Here is a 17,332-nt window from a genome sequence, read left to right as displayed (position 1 = left end):
TAAACTAAGCCCATTTTTTCTTTCCCAAATTAGCATATTTGGAACCTTGTTCCTAGCCATGCTCCTACCACTTTTCTCCAGCACCCTATCCTCCAGCTTGGAATCTCAGAGATGATCTTCGACTCTTTCCTCCATCCCTTTTCATATAAATCAGTCATTGAATTGTCAGTCTAGTGTCTCAGTTGCCTCCGTTTGGAATTTGGAGCTCTCTCCTACTGTTTTCCTGGTTTACCTGTACTTTTTATTCCAAAGTAAAATGAGAAGAGGCTGTATTTTATTGAGGGAAGACCACAGACTTTGATCTAAAGCCCAGCCCACATGGTTTCATATCTTAGCATTAGCTAGGCAACTTGGAGCAAGTGATTTAAATTCACTGAATAACATCAGTTTTTGTGTCTGAAAAGTAGGGGGTTTAATGTTACAGGATTATTGTGAATATAAATAAAATAATAGTTGTCTAAGTGCCTAGCGCAGTGCCTTATGCATAATAACCACCCAAGAAATGTTTGTTGAATTGTTGAATGAAGTTTGTGGCATACTGTTATCTTATGGATTCCAAAATGGGTTAAGAAAAATAATGGCAAGAGGTCTAGTATTTGAGTAAAGTAAATGGATTTTATAGCATTTTTAGTAAAGAGGATATGCTGCTGATTTGTTTCCGTTTTAGAGCAGTTAAGTGGAACTGAGTTATTATTGGCTGTCAAGTTACATGAGAGAAGCTTTCTGAACACTCACTTACTTGGAAGGATACGTGGGAAGAAGAGGATGTATATAGAGTAATATATTCATGCATGTCTACCGGCATTACACATTCAGAAATTCCTGGAGATGGATGGAGAGGCACACGTCTTCAGATGATAAACAAAAATGCTCAGGCACCTTAAATTTTACTATGAATGATTTTTGTTAACTCAGTCCCCCTGGGTAACAGTTGATCTGAGCAGCCTGTTCTCATTTCAGTCAGCATCCATAGCCCTTTCTTTTTTGGCAGGGAAAAATGTTAAAGTAAAAAATGTCTATTTCCCTGGCTTTGGTGTGGAGTGGCATGGAGGAGAAGGCAGGTAAGGTAGGCGTACCTTCCTGGGGACAGAAAGGTGGTGTCCATTCTGCCTGGGACATGGCTCCTAAAAGTGGGAGGATTCTCTTCAGTGCCATACATCTTTTCCAGCCATTTAGTGGTACTTTTCCCACTTGGCAGCAACAATGTTTTGCATAAGGCTCAGGCCTTTACAGTCTCAATACTTAAAACCTCAAATCTACATTGTTGCCTCTGGAGGTGTTTGGCCAATTATTATTCTTGCTAGTATCAGGTGTTGAGTTCTGTTTGAAATCTAAAGCTTCCTTGATTTTGAACACTTAGCTCCATTTTACAATGAAGGAAGGAAATGATAAATATTATAGAGGAAACTTTAAGGAATAGTTTTTAGACACCTGTCCTTATAGAATTGAAGAGCTCTTAGAAAAAAGGAGAGGAAATAGCTGAGAAAGGGACAAGTTATCAATAACTGCACTTTGAAATCTAATTACAGACATTGGTAGTGGTGGTTGCTGACTGTTAGGGGTGTAAAAAGCCAGAATATGTTAAGCAAAGGTTTATTTATACTCAAGAGGAGACTGATAGACTGTTATTGTGGGAAACCAGTTCAGCTGCAGAAGCCAAATATGGTGCAGGTATGCACAGCAAAATGGCTGGTGCAGCAATTTGCCTGAATTCTGAGCTGCTTTAAATGCTCGCTGCTTCCTTTTCTTTTAGTTTTCTGAAGTTGCCTTTTACTTTCTCAAAGAATGGCCCTATTGTGTAGTGTGAAATGGATTGGTATAGTGTTCAAAACTGGTTCAAGATTCACTTGAAATGATGACTCTGTGTTTCTAGTTTTGCAACATGTAAGTTTTCAAATGATTGTCATTCTCAAGTTGTAGGTAGCAGAACTGCTTTCAAAGTTAGATGTAGATGTGGACTCCCAGATTTTATGCGTATACATAAGGTCAATAGAATTTCTATCTAAAAAATTCATGTAACACATTAGTAAAGCTATATTTATAGAATTTATATTTACAAAACTAATGTTGGCCAAGATATCTCCAGGCAACTTAAAGCCAGGCTCTGGTTGTTGTTGGTCCTTGTCTCAGACACATGAGGATGGTGGGAATGAAGGGGGAGGGCTGGCCATGCAGGGGAAGTATTTAGTCATTTGAGGAAATGAGGGTGAGAAATTTTGCCATGGTGGGTTTTCAGAATGAAGCAAGCAGGAAAAAGGAAATAGTTCTCTATGGATATTGTTCACCGTTGTGTGTGGACATGAAGACAAGGAACAGTCAAGTGGCAAACACACACCAGAAAAAAATCACTCTGCCTTTAATGAAAGGTGAACAGCGTATGCAAAAAGAACATATAGCAAAATTAGGTGAGGTACCCTGTGCAAGAGGAAACTTATTTGGCTCAAGTAATATAACTGCTCTTCACTGTGGTTCATGTGCCGAAAGCACAGACAGTGTGATTCAAACAAGCAATATACAGTAACTCCCGTGTGCTTGTTTATTCCCTTCCTTGCCTGAGACCTATACACGGTGAGCCTGAGGTGCCGATACCATGAACCCTGCCCTGCTTCCTCTGTGCCCTTTAGAGGCACACTGTGACATTTTCTTAATAGGTTTGTGATTTCACATTATTATTTCTGTTCATTTTTGAAAACTAGTAAATAAGAGATGATGACCCCTGGGTATTCATGTTTTCCCAGAGTAATGGTAGGATCTTGGAATTAGAGAAGATGGGAGAGAAAAGGTCGTTGGTGTGATTTTGTTGTTGTTGTTGTTTTTCTAGTTCTGGTTCTCCAGATTGGAAAGAGTTACTTGGTTTGTTTTGGCCTGAAACCAGCCTGGTTTTCCCCAACATGCCTCCGAATCGTCATCTTTAATTGGCTTATGTTTTTGACAAATTGAACATGCAACCTTAGTTTAAGAGTGGTTGAAATGTTAGCAGTTAGGAAATAAAATCAATAACTAAACCCTAATTAAGCTCTTTTTGGTCACCTCCCATTGCTTTGCTACGTCAGTGGTGTTGGGAATGGTTTAACCTTAATATATGGATTTAGTGTTGGGCTAAGCACTTTTGCATCCATAATCTCATGTGTCATGTTAGGTAGGTATTATTATCTATGTTTTATGGATGACAAAGTCAGAGAGGTAGGTGACTTACCTAAAGTTCTGTGGACGATTATGGCAGAGATGAGACTTGAACCCAGGTTTTCTAATTCCACAGTTGGTGATCTCTGTACCAACTGAGCAGGTGAATCTGTTATAGAAATCTTTCTATAAATTATTTTAAGTGAGTTCCATGTTTCATTATTAAGTGAACCCATTCACTTACAAAAAGGATCTATTCCAGTAGAATAAAAAACACATATGATGTCTGATAACAAAATCACGTGTAAGACTATAGCATGTTTTTATCATCACATACATTAAGGAAAATAACTTTCTGATAAACCAGTAATAAATAGTGTTAAATACCAAAATTAAGTCTGAAAGCATGGATATTAATAAGGAAGGCCATAGTCAAAATACATTAAAATAACACTCTCTAAAAGTGAAACCAGGGCTTCCCTGGTGGCGCAGTGGTTAAGAATCTGCCTGCCAGCGCAGGGGACATGGGTTCGAGCCCTGGTCCGGGAAGATCCCACGTGCCGCGGAGCAACGAAGCTTGTGTGCCACAACTACTGAGCCTGTGCACTAGAGCACGCGAGCCACAACTACTGAAGCCCACACGCCTAGAGCCCGTGCTCCGCAACAAGAGAAGCCACCGCAGTGAGAAGCCCGCGCACCGCAACGAAGAGTAGCCCCCGCTCGCCGCAACTAGAGAAAGCCCGCGCACAGCAACCAAGACCCAACGCAGCCAAAAATAAATAAATAAAATAAATAAATTTATTTAAAAATAAATAAATGAAAGTGAAACCATGCAGAAGTGACTGGGTTTGTGAATTCCTTAATTTAGGACTTTTGTTAAGCGAGGGTAGCGCTCCTTGAAGAGGAATTTAGCCTGCAAACTTAGGCTATCAGAACTGTTCAGGTTATGATGAGCTGCCTTGTTTCACCCTGAAATGAGGAAACAGACCAGTAACTCTAGTAGGAAGTCATTCGGCCGAGAAGGAAGGAAGACAAAGCGTTAGCAGTAATCACAGGCTGGTGAGAGCCCGCTGCCTTCCGGCCCCGCCTCATTCCTCCTCGCGCCATCCTCCACCCAGCCTGAGCAGGGAGAGTGACAAGAAACCCTGGGGAGGCCCTGCTCTGTGCTGGCAGGAAGGCTCAGGCCACCATGACCGAATCTGTAATTTCTACTTCTGAATAAGTGGCCCTTTTCCCCCCGTTAATTTACTCTCTTGTAATGAGTGAGTTTAAAAAAATCTTTTTTTTTTTTTAAATATATTGCTTTCAGATGTGACTCCCAGGCTGGATTTGAAAATAAATGTTGGCCATTACCTGATCAGATGCTGTACGGTCTTATTTTTAACCATTGTTTCCTTCAAGGGCCTGTTCATAGTGCAGAGGGCTGCAGGACACAAGTGGGGGCCAGAGTGGTGGATTGTGGCCTGAGGCACTTACTTGCTTGAGAAAAGTTGCTGCCAGATGAGCAGTTTCAAAAAGCTTAGGCTGCTGTTGTGGTCTTTAGTGGGGAGAGGATTAAAGGGTGTGCAGTTTCTCCTCTTCTTTATAAATATTTGCTGGAGAGCTAATGGGTTTTTGTGTGCGTGTGTATTTCCTTTTTCTGTGGGGGAAATTACCAGTAATACAGGAACATCCTGTGATAAAATATACAAAGTACAGGCTGAGGGAACGGATGGATGAAATAGAAGAAATGTGTCCCAGGCCTGTGGCATGCTGTATTATGACTCGTCCTGGCATCTCAATTTGCCTACAGGTGATTAACTACAGTATAGATAGAGGAATGTGTAGGGCATAAATAAATAGGCTATTCCGTCAGCTGCTTTAATCATAAAAAGCATTCATCCCCATCAAAGAAACCGCAAATGCTTTCACAAGCCTAAATTTTATTTTAAATTAGTTACCCATCCTGAAGAACTGCAGTGGGAATAATCCCATGTAATTTCAAATGCTCACGTGTCTGAAGGAGCAGAAGCTTCACTGCATTGCTTAAATGGTATATAGATGCTCTCCCAATGCCATACCTGCTAATCTGATTAGATGCCTGCATCGAGGTAGTGAGACTGGGAATACTTTACATCTGAGTTTCCAAGCAGAGAAACACAGGAAAGATCTCCAGCTGTAATTGTTGATTCTGTGGAAAATAGCGTAGAAATTTCTAAAAATGCTTATCTTTGTTCCCGTTATCCTCTCTTCCAGAGGAAGTTCAAATATGGCTCTAGAGTAAGAGGATTACAGTATTAACGTTTTAATTTAGCAGTCCTCACTATGTGAAATGGTATATTAAGAAATATTTTAAACCACAAATGCCAAATTATTTACTTGCCACCTTTTAATAAACGGGGTTCTCCTTTGCAGAGGGAGTATCTCAGGAAACTTTTCTGGAGCTTGAAGAAAGCTGGCCCAGCAGGGCACTGGGAAGGCCCCCTCCTCAAGACCGAGGAGCCCTCCTGCCCCCTCCTCAAGACCGAGGAGCCCTCCTGGCCTCTTGCAGCTGAGAGGGGGCAGCGCGAGGGGTGTGAGAGCACAGAAAGACAGCCTGATAGCCCTGGCTTCCCCTTCCGCTGCCCCCAGACATCAGGAGAGAGTGTCAGGGTGAGCCCATTGCCCCTATTCTATCTAGCCTGTTATCCTAACCAAGGGCAAGCTAAGAGCCAGCTGGTCCTTCCAGCACCAGGATACAACCTCCACCCTCAGGGCTCTCACTCTCCTTCCCCCTCTGCTGGACCCGCTGAGAGAAAGCTCTCTTCCTTCTGTGCCTTTTTGCAAAGAGCTTTCTTTTCACATCTGGGCAGGGGAGAGAAGACATGGCTCTACATTTTCTTGCTAGAGTATGGTTACCTGGCATCAGGCACCTGGTCACAGTGGTCACAGGGAGGCACCCAGGTTGGAAAGGCTATTCTGACAGCACAGCACCTGCTTTTTCTGAGCCCGTCCGTTAGAGACACCCTTTCCTAATCAGATACCCACCCCCTCACGTGGTAGGGTGAGGGAGTAAAAGGTTCCACTGAACTGTAACGTATGTGTGGAAAAGTGCACAGATTGTAAGTGTACAGCTTCATGAATTTCCACACCTAGAAGCACCCATGTAACCAGTACTTAAGTGAAGTTTCTTTTTATAATGATATTTCTTCCCAAATTGTGAGAGTACTTGGTAGGAATTTTGGAAAATACAGCAAAGTATAATAAAGAAAATAAAATCCACTCACTGTACCTACTCCCCAAAAATGGCTACTGATAACATTTTGGTGTGTTTCCAGTCTAGCTGTCTGTTCTCATCTCTCACACACAAAGGCATATGCACACCCACAAATACACACATGGTACCACAGCTTCCGAAGTCTCACACGTGTGTGCGAATACACGCAGAAGTTCCAAATACAGATTTGTAGATATTTCACTGCCTGGTGGTTGGCTCCCTCAGCAGAATGGCTGAGAAAGAAAGGGAAACTGAAAACCATCTGTCTCCTTACTTGATAGCGGGAAAAGGGCTCCTTGTGGAGGGGAAGGTAAATAAATGGCCGACGTATCCTTGATGTGATTCGTAGATTTCATTTATCCGATATTTTCCTGTCTCTCAGTCAACTAGCGTTGATGATGGGAAATTTAAAGATTTCTCAATGCGGACCATTAAGTAGAGTAGAGACCTTTTGGTGAAGAGCAGAGGTGAGGCCTGGGCTCACACTTTTCATGCTCCTCTGTGAAACTGAACCCCGCTTGGCTCCAACTTCACTTTTGCCAGAAGGCCGACTTTTCCTTTTTCTTTTTTAATTAGCTGTTTCACAGACAACCCAGGCAGAATTTAACCACAGAGCTCTTGCTTTAACAAAAGGAAGCTGAATCAAAATGTTGGAAATGGGCCCGGTGGTTTTGTGAGTTACAGCAAAATGATCTTCCCCGTCACTGCTAAGATGGATGCGATGATGCTTCCTTGCGCTGGGCTGGTTGCTTTCGTCCTCGCTGAATCTCCCGCTCACGCTGTCAGAAAGGGAACAGTTGGCACCAGCTTCCCGTTGCTATTGGTTGTACAGCCTGTGTTGCCCATATGCTCTCGAGCTGGCCAACAGCTCGGCATCTTCAGGGGGCTTGATAGGGTCCCTTGTTGTGGAAAAAGTTGTTTCCCTCACAACTGCCTATGCCCCTCTTTTTTAAAAACTATTTTTTATTTTCTTATACACTTGGGATTTGCATTTTTATAAAAGTTTATCAGACTTTTTATATTTGCAAAATGTTTTCTTCAGTCACTCCTTTCTCCTTGTTTGTTGAAAAAACATGTTCACAAACAGTATGAAGTAGCCTGCCTGTTTACCAGAGTTCTTTTATTTCTTCGCAGTCGGAATCAGCTGTCCGCCCTGCCGGCCTGCCTGTGTGGTCTGCCTCTCAAAGTCTTAATTGCAAGTAACAACAAACTTGGATCGCTGCCTGAAGAGATAGGTCAGCTCAAACAGTTAATGGAGTTGGTATGTTACTGATTTCTAAGATGCCCTTTTTGTTTGTTTACTAATTGTAGCCTGTCAAGGTAGTCAGAAAGACTTTTTGCTCCAGTGGGTCAAGGAGCGGATCATGTCCTGTGGGAAGGTCTGTATATGATAGAGACATTAAGTGGGGAAAGGAATAATCATGGCTTTGCTGTGACAGAGTTCCTGAAATTTATAGGTTTCCTGTAGTTTACACTTCCTGAAGTTTTCAGGATTTACAGTTCCTGAAGTTTACAGATTATCCTATGGTATTTAGATCACTTTTTTTTCAGATTGCATAAATAAATTTGTGATACATTATGGATACACTGGCAAAATAATCTGCAGATAAGTTAGTAGGCCAAACTTTATGAATGTATAGAATTAACTTGGAAAGAAGAGAATGCTCTGATTCTCTAAGAATTTTAGGAACCGTTGCTCCAAATTGATGTAACTTTAAAATGTGTCCATATCCTCAGGGAGAAGAAAGAAGAACAAGTTATAGATAGGCAGAGTGGCTTGTAAGTATGTACCTGAGACCGAGATGTCAGCTCCTTCACTACTAATTGAATTACTGACCTTGTTTCTAAAATGGGAAAGAATGAGTTCTTTCTGTACTTCTGTTGAGCTAAAGATATCTTGGGTGAATGAAGAGTCAAGAATGAGCAACTGGTCTAAACAATAATAGTCATAATTTATCCTCCAACAAGCATTCTTCCGTACTGCCCTTGTGTCCAGCACAAAGCTGGATGTTGTGATTACAGCCATGAAAAGGACATAATACCTTCCTTCAAGTAGACTCCAATCTAGAACATTGATGGCCAGTAACTTTTCTCTTGAGTGTCAGTTCCAGTTAATTTTTTCAGGGCCACCTGGAACACCGGGGTGGTGGCTTGTGAGGCCCAGATAAAGAGTGCTGTGACTCTATGGTCATGTGTCCATCTGGAATTGGCTCTGAAAGTGACAGCCCCCATGTCACATATGTATCCACTTTGATTTTAGGACAGAAGTGAGTAATTTCTGTATAAAGGCAATAGGGCCCTAAAAAGAGTACCTTTTTCAGGATGGCAGTATCTGAAACCCATTCCAACTAGCTCACACCAAGAGTTGGGATGAGTCATAAGGAGACAGGGGTCTTCACATCCCTAGCACCATGACATCTGGTCAGGGATCGTGAGTGACTAGAACAAGGTACTGGAAAGTTGTCAAGAACCACGGAAGCCACTGGTTTTCTTGCTCAGCTTTCTCCATACAATGGAGAGGTCGCCTAGCCCATAGATCCCAAGTTTAAATGTCCCCCCAGATAAAGCACATGGCAGGACCTCCTAGCATGTGTCAGCCTTGGTTTCTGAGTGAGAGAGGCGAGACCTGGTTCCAGCATCCTGACTTGGTCAGTGATGCCCAAGGCACGTGGTCACATTGCCTGGACAAGGCTGCTCGGCTGCCACCGAGAGGGGTGATTCTGCAAGAAGTCAGATATTAATTTGGGCAGACACCCTCCTCTCCACAGTCTCTATTACAAGAAGTAAGTGCATGGCGTAGGAACTGATTGATTGATTCAGTCTTGGGGTTGGGGAGGGTTTGTACAGGAAGAGACCTTTGAGAGGCGCCTTACATAAGTCCATGTAAGGGACAGAGGAGGCACTCAAGAGAGAAAGGACAGCTTGTGCAAAGGCCCGACAGCCCGGGAGGGCACGGCATGCCTGGGGAGTGTGAAGCAGTGTGATCCCATTGGGGCTGGGTGGAGTGAGGCTGGGCACTGCACCCTCGAGCCCACGGCTTGGATTTAGGCCATCATCACCTCCTTCCCAGAGTGTTCAAGGCCCTGCTGAGTCTGGCCCCTGCATACCTCTCTAGGTTCATCTCTTGTCCCTGGCCCCTTTACCCTCTGAATTCCAGCCTTGTTCATTTTCACTTCTAGACTTTTGAGCACATCGCTCTTTCCACACGGACTGATTCTTCCTTCTCTTCTTCTCTTGGTCAGTTCTTAGCCAAGGTAGATTTCACTTCCTCCAAAAGCCTTCCCAGATCCTCCAAGCCAGGGTTGGGTGCTCCTAAGGCCAGCACCCTCTACGTATCACTGAATTTTCAGGGAACCACATTTGTCTTCTTACTTGGCGTTCTCCAGGCCAACACCCGCTACACCTTGAAAGCTGATTCAGGACCGGAACTGGGTGTTACTTGCTGTTTTATCCCAGTGCTTGGCACAAGATAGATGCCCTCAAAAATGTTGGCTGAAGGCTGCTGTCAAATCGTGGACAGTGGACCAAGAAGGTGGCTTGGGACCGATTGTGAGGACTCCCAAGGGCCGTGCCAGTGAGTGGCGACTCTGTCTTTCAATCCAAGTTAACTCAGAAGGTTCCATTTTAACTGATTCTGGAAAACAAAAGATCTAGCAAATAACACTTCGGACGAAACTGATAGTTATTTGCTTTTTAAAAAAATGCTTCTTTCAGGAGTGTGATAAACCCCCAAATCCGGGTTTGCTAGAGTTTGGATTAGGTCTTGCAAACACTGTATGAGTACAGCATTGGTGTTTTTCCACTTGTCGGGCTCCTGCGGAGTGGATGTGTGGCACGTCGGTGAAGTCAGCCTTTGGCAGCCGTAAGGTGTTTCTGTCCCACTGCACCCTGGGCTTAAGCTGACAGCGTGCCACCCATGGGCTGTGCTGCTACAGAGCAGCTCATCTGCTAATAGGTGGTGCACGTGCTGAGCCCTGCAGCCAGCCCCACACGGGGCAGGGCTTTCCTCAAATTCTCCTGTCAGCTGCTGGTGGCAGGCGGCAGAGGTAGAAGAGCACTGTCTCTAGGCTCGGGGCACGTGAGCTGCTGGGTGGCTGTAAGGGATGCCCTGGGCTTTTCTTAGGCCCCCATCTGGAGCTCAGCTCTAGGGAAGCTGCTTTGCCTCCCGGTTCCAACACTGCCATCAGCCTGTCCTGTGTCTTTTCTCCACCAGCAATAACTCTTGCACACTTGAATCCTAGAATGTTAAAGCCACAGTGGTTTTAAAAGACGTCTAGTCCGGGACTTCCCTGGCGGTCCAGTGGTTAAGACTTCGCCTTCCAATGCAGGGGGTGTAGGTTCGATCTCTGGTCGGGGAGCTAAGATCCCACATGCCTTGGGGCCAAAAAAACAAAACATAAAACAGAAGCACTATTGTAACAAATTCAGTAAAGACAAAAAAAAAATGTTCTGCATCAAAAAAAAACCAATCTTTAAAAAAAAAAAAAAAGGACGTCTAGTCCAAGCTCTCAACATCTTACAAAAGAAGAAACCCAAGGCAGAGAGACAGTGAGCGATGCCCAGAGGGTCGGTCACCCTGGCGTAGCTGATTTACAACCCAAGCAGAAACACCCTCACCCAGCACTGTCCCTCACCCAGCACATGATGCAGACAGCAAATGTCATTAAAAAAATTTTTTTTGATGTATTTTTTTAACATCTTTATTGGAGTACAATTGCTTTACAATGGTGTGTTAGTTTCTGCTGTAGAATAAAGTGAATCAGCTATACATGTACATACGTCCGCAAATCTCCTCCCTCTTGGAGTATAGTTGATTCACAATGTTGTGTACTTTCTGCTGTACAGCATAGGGAATCAGTTATACATATACATATATATATATATATATCCCCCCATTCTTTCTTAGATTCTTTTCCCAAGTAGGTCATTACAGAGTATTGAATAGAGGTCCCTGTGCTATATAGTAAGTCCTTATTAGTTATCTATTTTATATATAGTAATGTGTATATGTCAATCCCAATCTCCCAATTTATCCCTCCCCGTCTTTCCCCGCCTGGTAACCATAAGTTTGTTTTCTACATCTGTGACTCCGTTTCTGTTTTGTAAATACATTTATTTGTACCATTGTTTTTGAGATTCCACATATAAGCGATATCATATGGTATTTGTCCTTCTGCAAATGTCATTTTACAGGTACTAGTAGCCACATTAAAAAAACAGAAGCAAATGAAATTCATTTTAGTAATATATTTTAGTTTACCCTAGATAGCTAAAATATTATTTCAACATCTCTACAATATAAAGTTAATGAGATATTTTGTAGTCTTTCTTTCCTACTAAGTTTTTGAGGTCTTCCACTGACACAGCACAGATTGGACTAGCCACATTTCTCCTGCTTAGTAGCCACGTGTGGCTGGTGGCCACCCTACCAGACAGGGCAGCTCTATAGCTTGTGTTCTTCCTGCTCTATGGGCAAGTGTGACCTTCACAAAAAGCATTTATTTGTGAAGTTGGTGAATATTTAATAACTTGCCATTATTTAACCGCAAGGGGTGACTGGCCTTGCTTAAGGTCACAGACTGAAAAAGATTAGTTTCCATCCATTCTTATTTATTTTTCATATCTTTTTGCTTAAAATAGTATTGATACTACAGGTAACCATGTCAGATGATTTTTAGCTATCAATTGGAAAAAAAATTCCCTGGAGAGCCTGAAGTAATTCTAGAATTGCGTAGGAGTCTCCTGTTTTGTAGTTACATAGTAACCAACTTGTTAAAAACATTTGGGTGCTCCCCAAGCACTCAGAGTACCTTCAGTCACGTAGCGCTGATAAAATCTCTCAGCTTATTATTAGGCTCTGAGCCCTGTTGAACTATTTTGGTAGAAATATTTGAGAAATTTTCACATCAGACTCAAAGAGTATCCTAAACTGAGTTGTAAACTCTCTTCTCGTCCAAGTATGAGCGAATGTTCCAGAGTCATCATTCACTGAAAAAACAAAAACCAAAGCACCATGGCCATCTGCAAGAAGGGTGCCCTCTCTAATTTTTGAGAGGAGTTGGATTTGGAAAACAGTATCTTACTTTCTTGAATATATCACAATTATCTAAGAATCTTAAAACATAAAGCATTGCCATTTAGTGATTGTGATCGCACAAAGAATATGGACAACCAGTTTTTCCTCCTTCCATGAAGACTTTCATTAAGTAACACTTCTGAGACGTCTTTTCTTGAGTCCACAGGAGAGGCGAGGATATATTTCCACATTGTTTCGGGTGCCGGAGAACTTAGGGGAACCTAAGCTCTATGGAGCTGCCCCTCAAGGGTCATTTCTGATGAGAATGATCTAGAACTTTCTGACCTCCTCAGCTACTTTGAATTACTTCTGTACCGCTTGTCTCCTTAGAGCTGTAGCTGTGTGTCTGTGTTGCTTAGTAAGTCTTTGTATCTGCATGTTCTTTCTATCCAGGAAAGAGATAAAGCACTGGCATTTACTGAGCACCTACTGTATGCCAGACACTCTGCTGAGTACTTGACATGTGTTCTATCATCCGACCTTGACAATAACCCAGCAAGGTGGATATCCTGTCTACCTTGCACAGACAAGTGTGGGTTTCAGGATAACTTACCCAAAGGGCGTGGGGCCATGACGTGGTAGAGCTGGAGTGAAAACCGGGTTAGTCTGTTGAAAGCCCAAGGCCTTTCTGCAGTACAATGCGGCTGTGCTCACTGGGTCCTCATCGAGATCGTTAAGCCTCTCGTGGAGCGGAGCCATGATTTCTTTCTGTGTAGTTGCCCTATTTCAACTTGCAGTGCTTTTCCCATTCAAGTTGGGGCAGGCCGGGAGATTGTTACAGAAGTAGGGTGTGGTACAAATGGACCGTGTCTGTCTGAGAGTTCCCTCACTGAAGAACCTCAAGCCAGGCACCAGGGTCAGCAGACTTCTCTCGGGTTGACGAAACCTCATTTTACTCATAAAGACAGTGTCAGCATCCTGGAAACATGTTTTTTGTGTTTTTTACTTGTCAAATCATACCCGAAGGATAAGGTGCGTTAAATATTTGGTAAGAAATACTGTATGAACGCCATGTTATAATTAACAGATGGCTCCGAAGAAGACAGGCACACTAAGGAAGAACACAATAAATTTGAGAACCTTTTATGGGGCATTTGCCAAAGGTCTTAGAAGTTTTCTCACCAGTTCTCTGTACGTGCTGACACACTGGAGTCCATCTCTTCTTTGGTTTTTCTCAATTCTGCCCTGTCCCAACTCATGCCGTGTGTGAAAATTGTGTCTTCCGGCTCTAACCTTCATATAAGAGAACATAATATCACTGTTTCAGAAACCTGCTTTTACAACCCCAAACTCACTGGGCCTGACTCAGGTAGTACCTGACTGGAAGGTGCATTTCCTGGCCCTGACTAGACATGCTACTTTTTTTTTTCTCTTTTTTGTGAAATGTTTGGTTGTGTGGAGAGTTGGAATTCAGGGATTGATTATAGACACAGAATGTATTGAGGAACTTCTGAGGAAAATCTCTCCTTCGTTTTTTTTTTTTAACGTGTCGCATTCCAGTCTCTGAGGTAGGTGTAATAGAGACATGAATTCATGTCTGATGTAATCGTAGGTCCATTCATAGTCTCTGGAGATGCCTCCTAACTTCTCTGGTTTCTGTGAGGGAATTGGAAACTCATGGCCTGTGCAGGGTCCTTTCTGTTGCTTCTCTCTCTGCGTTTCTTATGAAGAGCAGTGGGGGTGAGGTATGTGTTTGCTGGGTATGTGGAAGGGTGTGAGGTAGAGTTTTATACTAGAAGTAGACTCTCAGTAAGTGTTGAGAGGTAATAATTTATCATATCAGAGGTTGCTTGAAAAAGTTTTGAGTTTAAATGAACATACTGATTTGTCTTAAAATTGAAGTTCTCACTACAGGCATTTAGCTTTTTGATTGCTGAAAAATCAAAATTGACATTACTCCTAAGTGAGTTAAGTATCTATCTTTCAAGCAAAATCTCCTCATTATTTTTGATACGGTAGATGGATTTTCCTGATGTTGGAAGGAAAGTGGAATTATTTATAATCTCACCTTTTCTTTTTACCTAGGAACAGAGAGGTTAAGATATTTACCTAAAGTTACACTGAGTCATACAAAAGACATTTCCAAAAATGGACATGGTCACATGATGGGAGGCCAGTATTAATAGCTTATATTTCCTGTTAGAACGTTTGCATTTTCTTCAATTAAATAAAGAGGTAGATTTAAAAAAATAAATTTATTTTATTTGGGGCTGCATTGGGTCTTTGTTGCTGCACGTGGGCTTTCTCTAGCTGCGGCGAGCGGGGGCTGCTCTTCGTTGTGGTGCGCGGGCTTCTCATTGCGGTGGCTTCTCTTGTTGCAGAGCACGGGCTCTAGGCGCACGGGCTCAGTAGTTGTGGCACGCGGGCTCAGTAGTTGTGGCTTGTGGGCTCTAGAGCACAGGCTCAGGAGTTGTGGCGCACGGGCTTAGTTGCTCCACAGCATGTGGGATCTTCTTGGACCGGGGCTCGAACCCGTATCCCCTGCATTGGCAGGCAGATTCTTAACCACTGTGCCACCAGGGAAGCCCAAGAGGTAGATTTTAAAATACGACTTAAGCTGTAGTATAACCACGCTAAGTTTCTGAAAACCCAAGAGTCAGGGGAAGGTAGCTCATGAGAATACCATGTGCAGATCTGCCGCTTAGCCTGGTCTTACTGGAAACCTGTAACCAAGATCATCTTGACGCAGTAGGTATGTTGGCTTTCATTAGAAGTCACGACTTAAGAAAGCATGTCTAGTCTTTTAAAAAATATATTCTGAAAGTGGACATTTCCTAGTTTAATAATCCTTGAACCTACACTGTTGTTTTAAATCCTTGTCATTTTTACATTCTGACGGTAAGGTAGCAATTAGCAGTCAGTCAGCTAAAATGTATTTATCTCCAGCATGCGTTTAACCCTTCTAGAGACCTTTTTAGTTGCCCAGAAGAGTTGTGATGAAATGAGAATCTTAACTTCTAAAGTTTTTCTTTTGGTTGCTTAAAAGCATCTTGATTAAACCAGTGGAAAATAAGTGTATTTTAAGTCATAGCTAAAATTCTCTATTTTGTTTTTTTTTTATCTAAATGACAAAATTAGACTGGCTGATTCATAAAACTTAAGTTTGAGTATTTATGTGATTATATAATGCATAGTGATTAGATTCATTTCTGTATCAAACAATAGAATTGGGCCTACCTGTATATTTATAACTTTATAATGCTGAATATATGGTAATTTGATTTCACTGTAGTTTGGAATAATTATTTTCCAAGACATAGCTTAGGGCTAATAGACCATTCAGAAGGGATTCATTTGACTATTCTAAGAAGTTACTGGATCTGGAACTCATAGCTTGATAAATTCTCAGTATTGCAGAAATATGGGGCACTAATGTTGTTTATTTTTTAAATTTATTTTCCTAAATCATATCTTTTTAAAATGAACTCCCCCCCCAAAAAAAAGCCATTATTTCTTTTAGACTAAATGTGGACAGACATGTTATAGAGAACCAGGCTATTCTAGGAATGTTGCTTTTACACTTTTTAACCTGAAATACGTTATCTGAAAACATCTAGACTATTTTCCTCTCTGTCCTCCTCCTCATTCCCAACTAATTAAGACATAATTACCTATGGGGTTTTATTTTTGTGATGAAATTCATAACCTCTTTAAAACTTGGCAAGGTTCAATAGCTGGGAGGGCATTGAGTTTGCACAGTTTTCTGCAATATTGATCATACAAGAGTGAAAAGTCTTTATCTTGCTTTTTCCCTCATTATTTTGGCAGGACAGGAAGTAACGGACAGCAGTGCAGAGTACTATTAAAATAATTTGACCTTCGCCGTATACCCTTCAAAATGTGAATGGACAATTGGACTTTATGTTTCTAATTGTCTACAGATGTCCTGTCTTGTAAGTTAGAAGGAAAAACTTGTTTTATCATTATGTGAAGTTCTTTAAAAAAAATAAATTAGGAAAGCATTTTCCCTGCAGGTAAATAAGTGTTTAAATATAGCTGAGGGGAGTCTATTTTCTTTGATAAGGCCATTTAGAAATATATGTTGGAAAAATTACCTTATATTTATGGAAACAGCATACTCTTAATTTCATGGCTAGCTGGGGTTAATCAACAACATGCAAGATGAGTGTAGTACACAGGAAAAAATAGAATAAAGATGCATTTCATCTCAGGAGATGTCATGGTGAGACTATGCTGCCTAAATATATCTGTTCTCTTTTAGCTTTCCTCTCCCACCTCTCTCTTTTTAAGAGAAATGTTTTTTTTTAATTATGTCCTTAAAACTTCTGAAAATCATCAGTTTCACATTGAAAAATACGTGATTCCCGTAATCTGCAAAAGGGTCTTTCTCATGCTATCACTCACAGACTTATAAAACATTTTAGGTGTCAACATAAATTCTCCTTAGAGGTGGAAAATAATTCTCACTAATTCTTCTCGCATGACCTCCCCTCCTCTCAGCCATCACCAACATGACTGTGCCGGGTCCTGAGTCCAATAAAATGATTTAATTTCCTATATTTCTAGGGCTTACCTGCGTACCATTTGTGTGAGGACTCTTAGATTTTAAAATGGTACCTCTTGCTTATTGGTAACTTGGTGGAAGCAAAGAAAGATAAAACTTTCATTGAAAGGGTTTGGTTGTTGACTTTTGTGGCTGATGAAATGCCATAGTAACTGGGAAAAGGTGGCATTTTACTTTTCACTTCTCATATATGGAAGTATATTCAGACAGGCAGAGTAATTTACTGATTCAGTGAGGGGCTAAGAGTGACTGAACAAATCTCTGGACCTCCTAATTATGTAATTACTTCCTTAGACATTTATGTCTCTGCAGATGCGCTTGTCGGTTTTTTTAACATTAGGGATGTCTTTCATAAAATCTTGTGTGACTTTTC

General features: G+C 41.8%; 1 protein-coding gene across 6 annotated transcripts in view; it reads left to right on the top strand.

Annotated features, from left to right (window-relative positions):
• LRCH1 (leucine rich repeats and calponin homology domain containing 1) overlaps positions 1–17,332 on the top strand; it is a 190,933-nt gene that overhangs the window by 105,005 nt on the left and 68,596 nt on the right. For all 6 annotated transcript variants that reach the window (XR_009536810.1, XM_060129319.1, XM_060129316.1 and 3 more), the window contains exon 3: positions 7,493–7,619. Coding sequence is in view for 5 of the 6 variants with exons in the window: in XM_060129319.1 (XP_059985302.1) it covers positions 7,493–7,619 (127 nt within the window). In the remaining variant the exon portion in view is untranslated. The remainder of the gene's footprint in view (positions 1–7,492; positions 7,620–17,332) is intronic.

The sequence above is a fragment of the Lagenorhynchus albirostris genome, chromosome 18, assembly GCF_949774975.1.
Source record: "Lagenorhynchus albirostris chromosome 18, mLagAlb1.1, whole genome shotgun sequence".
NCBI lineage: Eukaryota > Metazoa > Chordata > Mammalia > Artiodactyla > Delphinidae > Lagenorhynchus > Lagenorhynchus albirostris.
The sequence above is the reverse complement of the archived record's forward strand: the minus strand, read 5'-3'. Positions and strand labels throughout refer to the sequence as shown.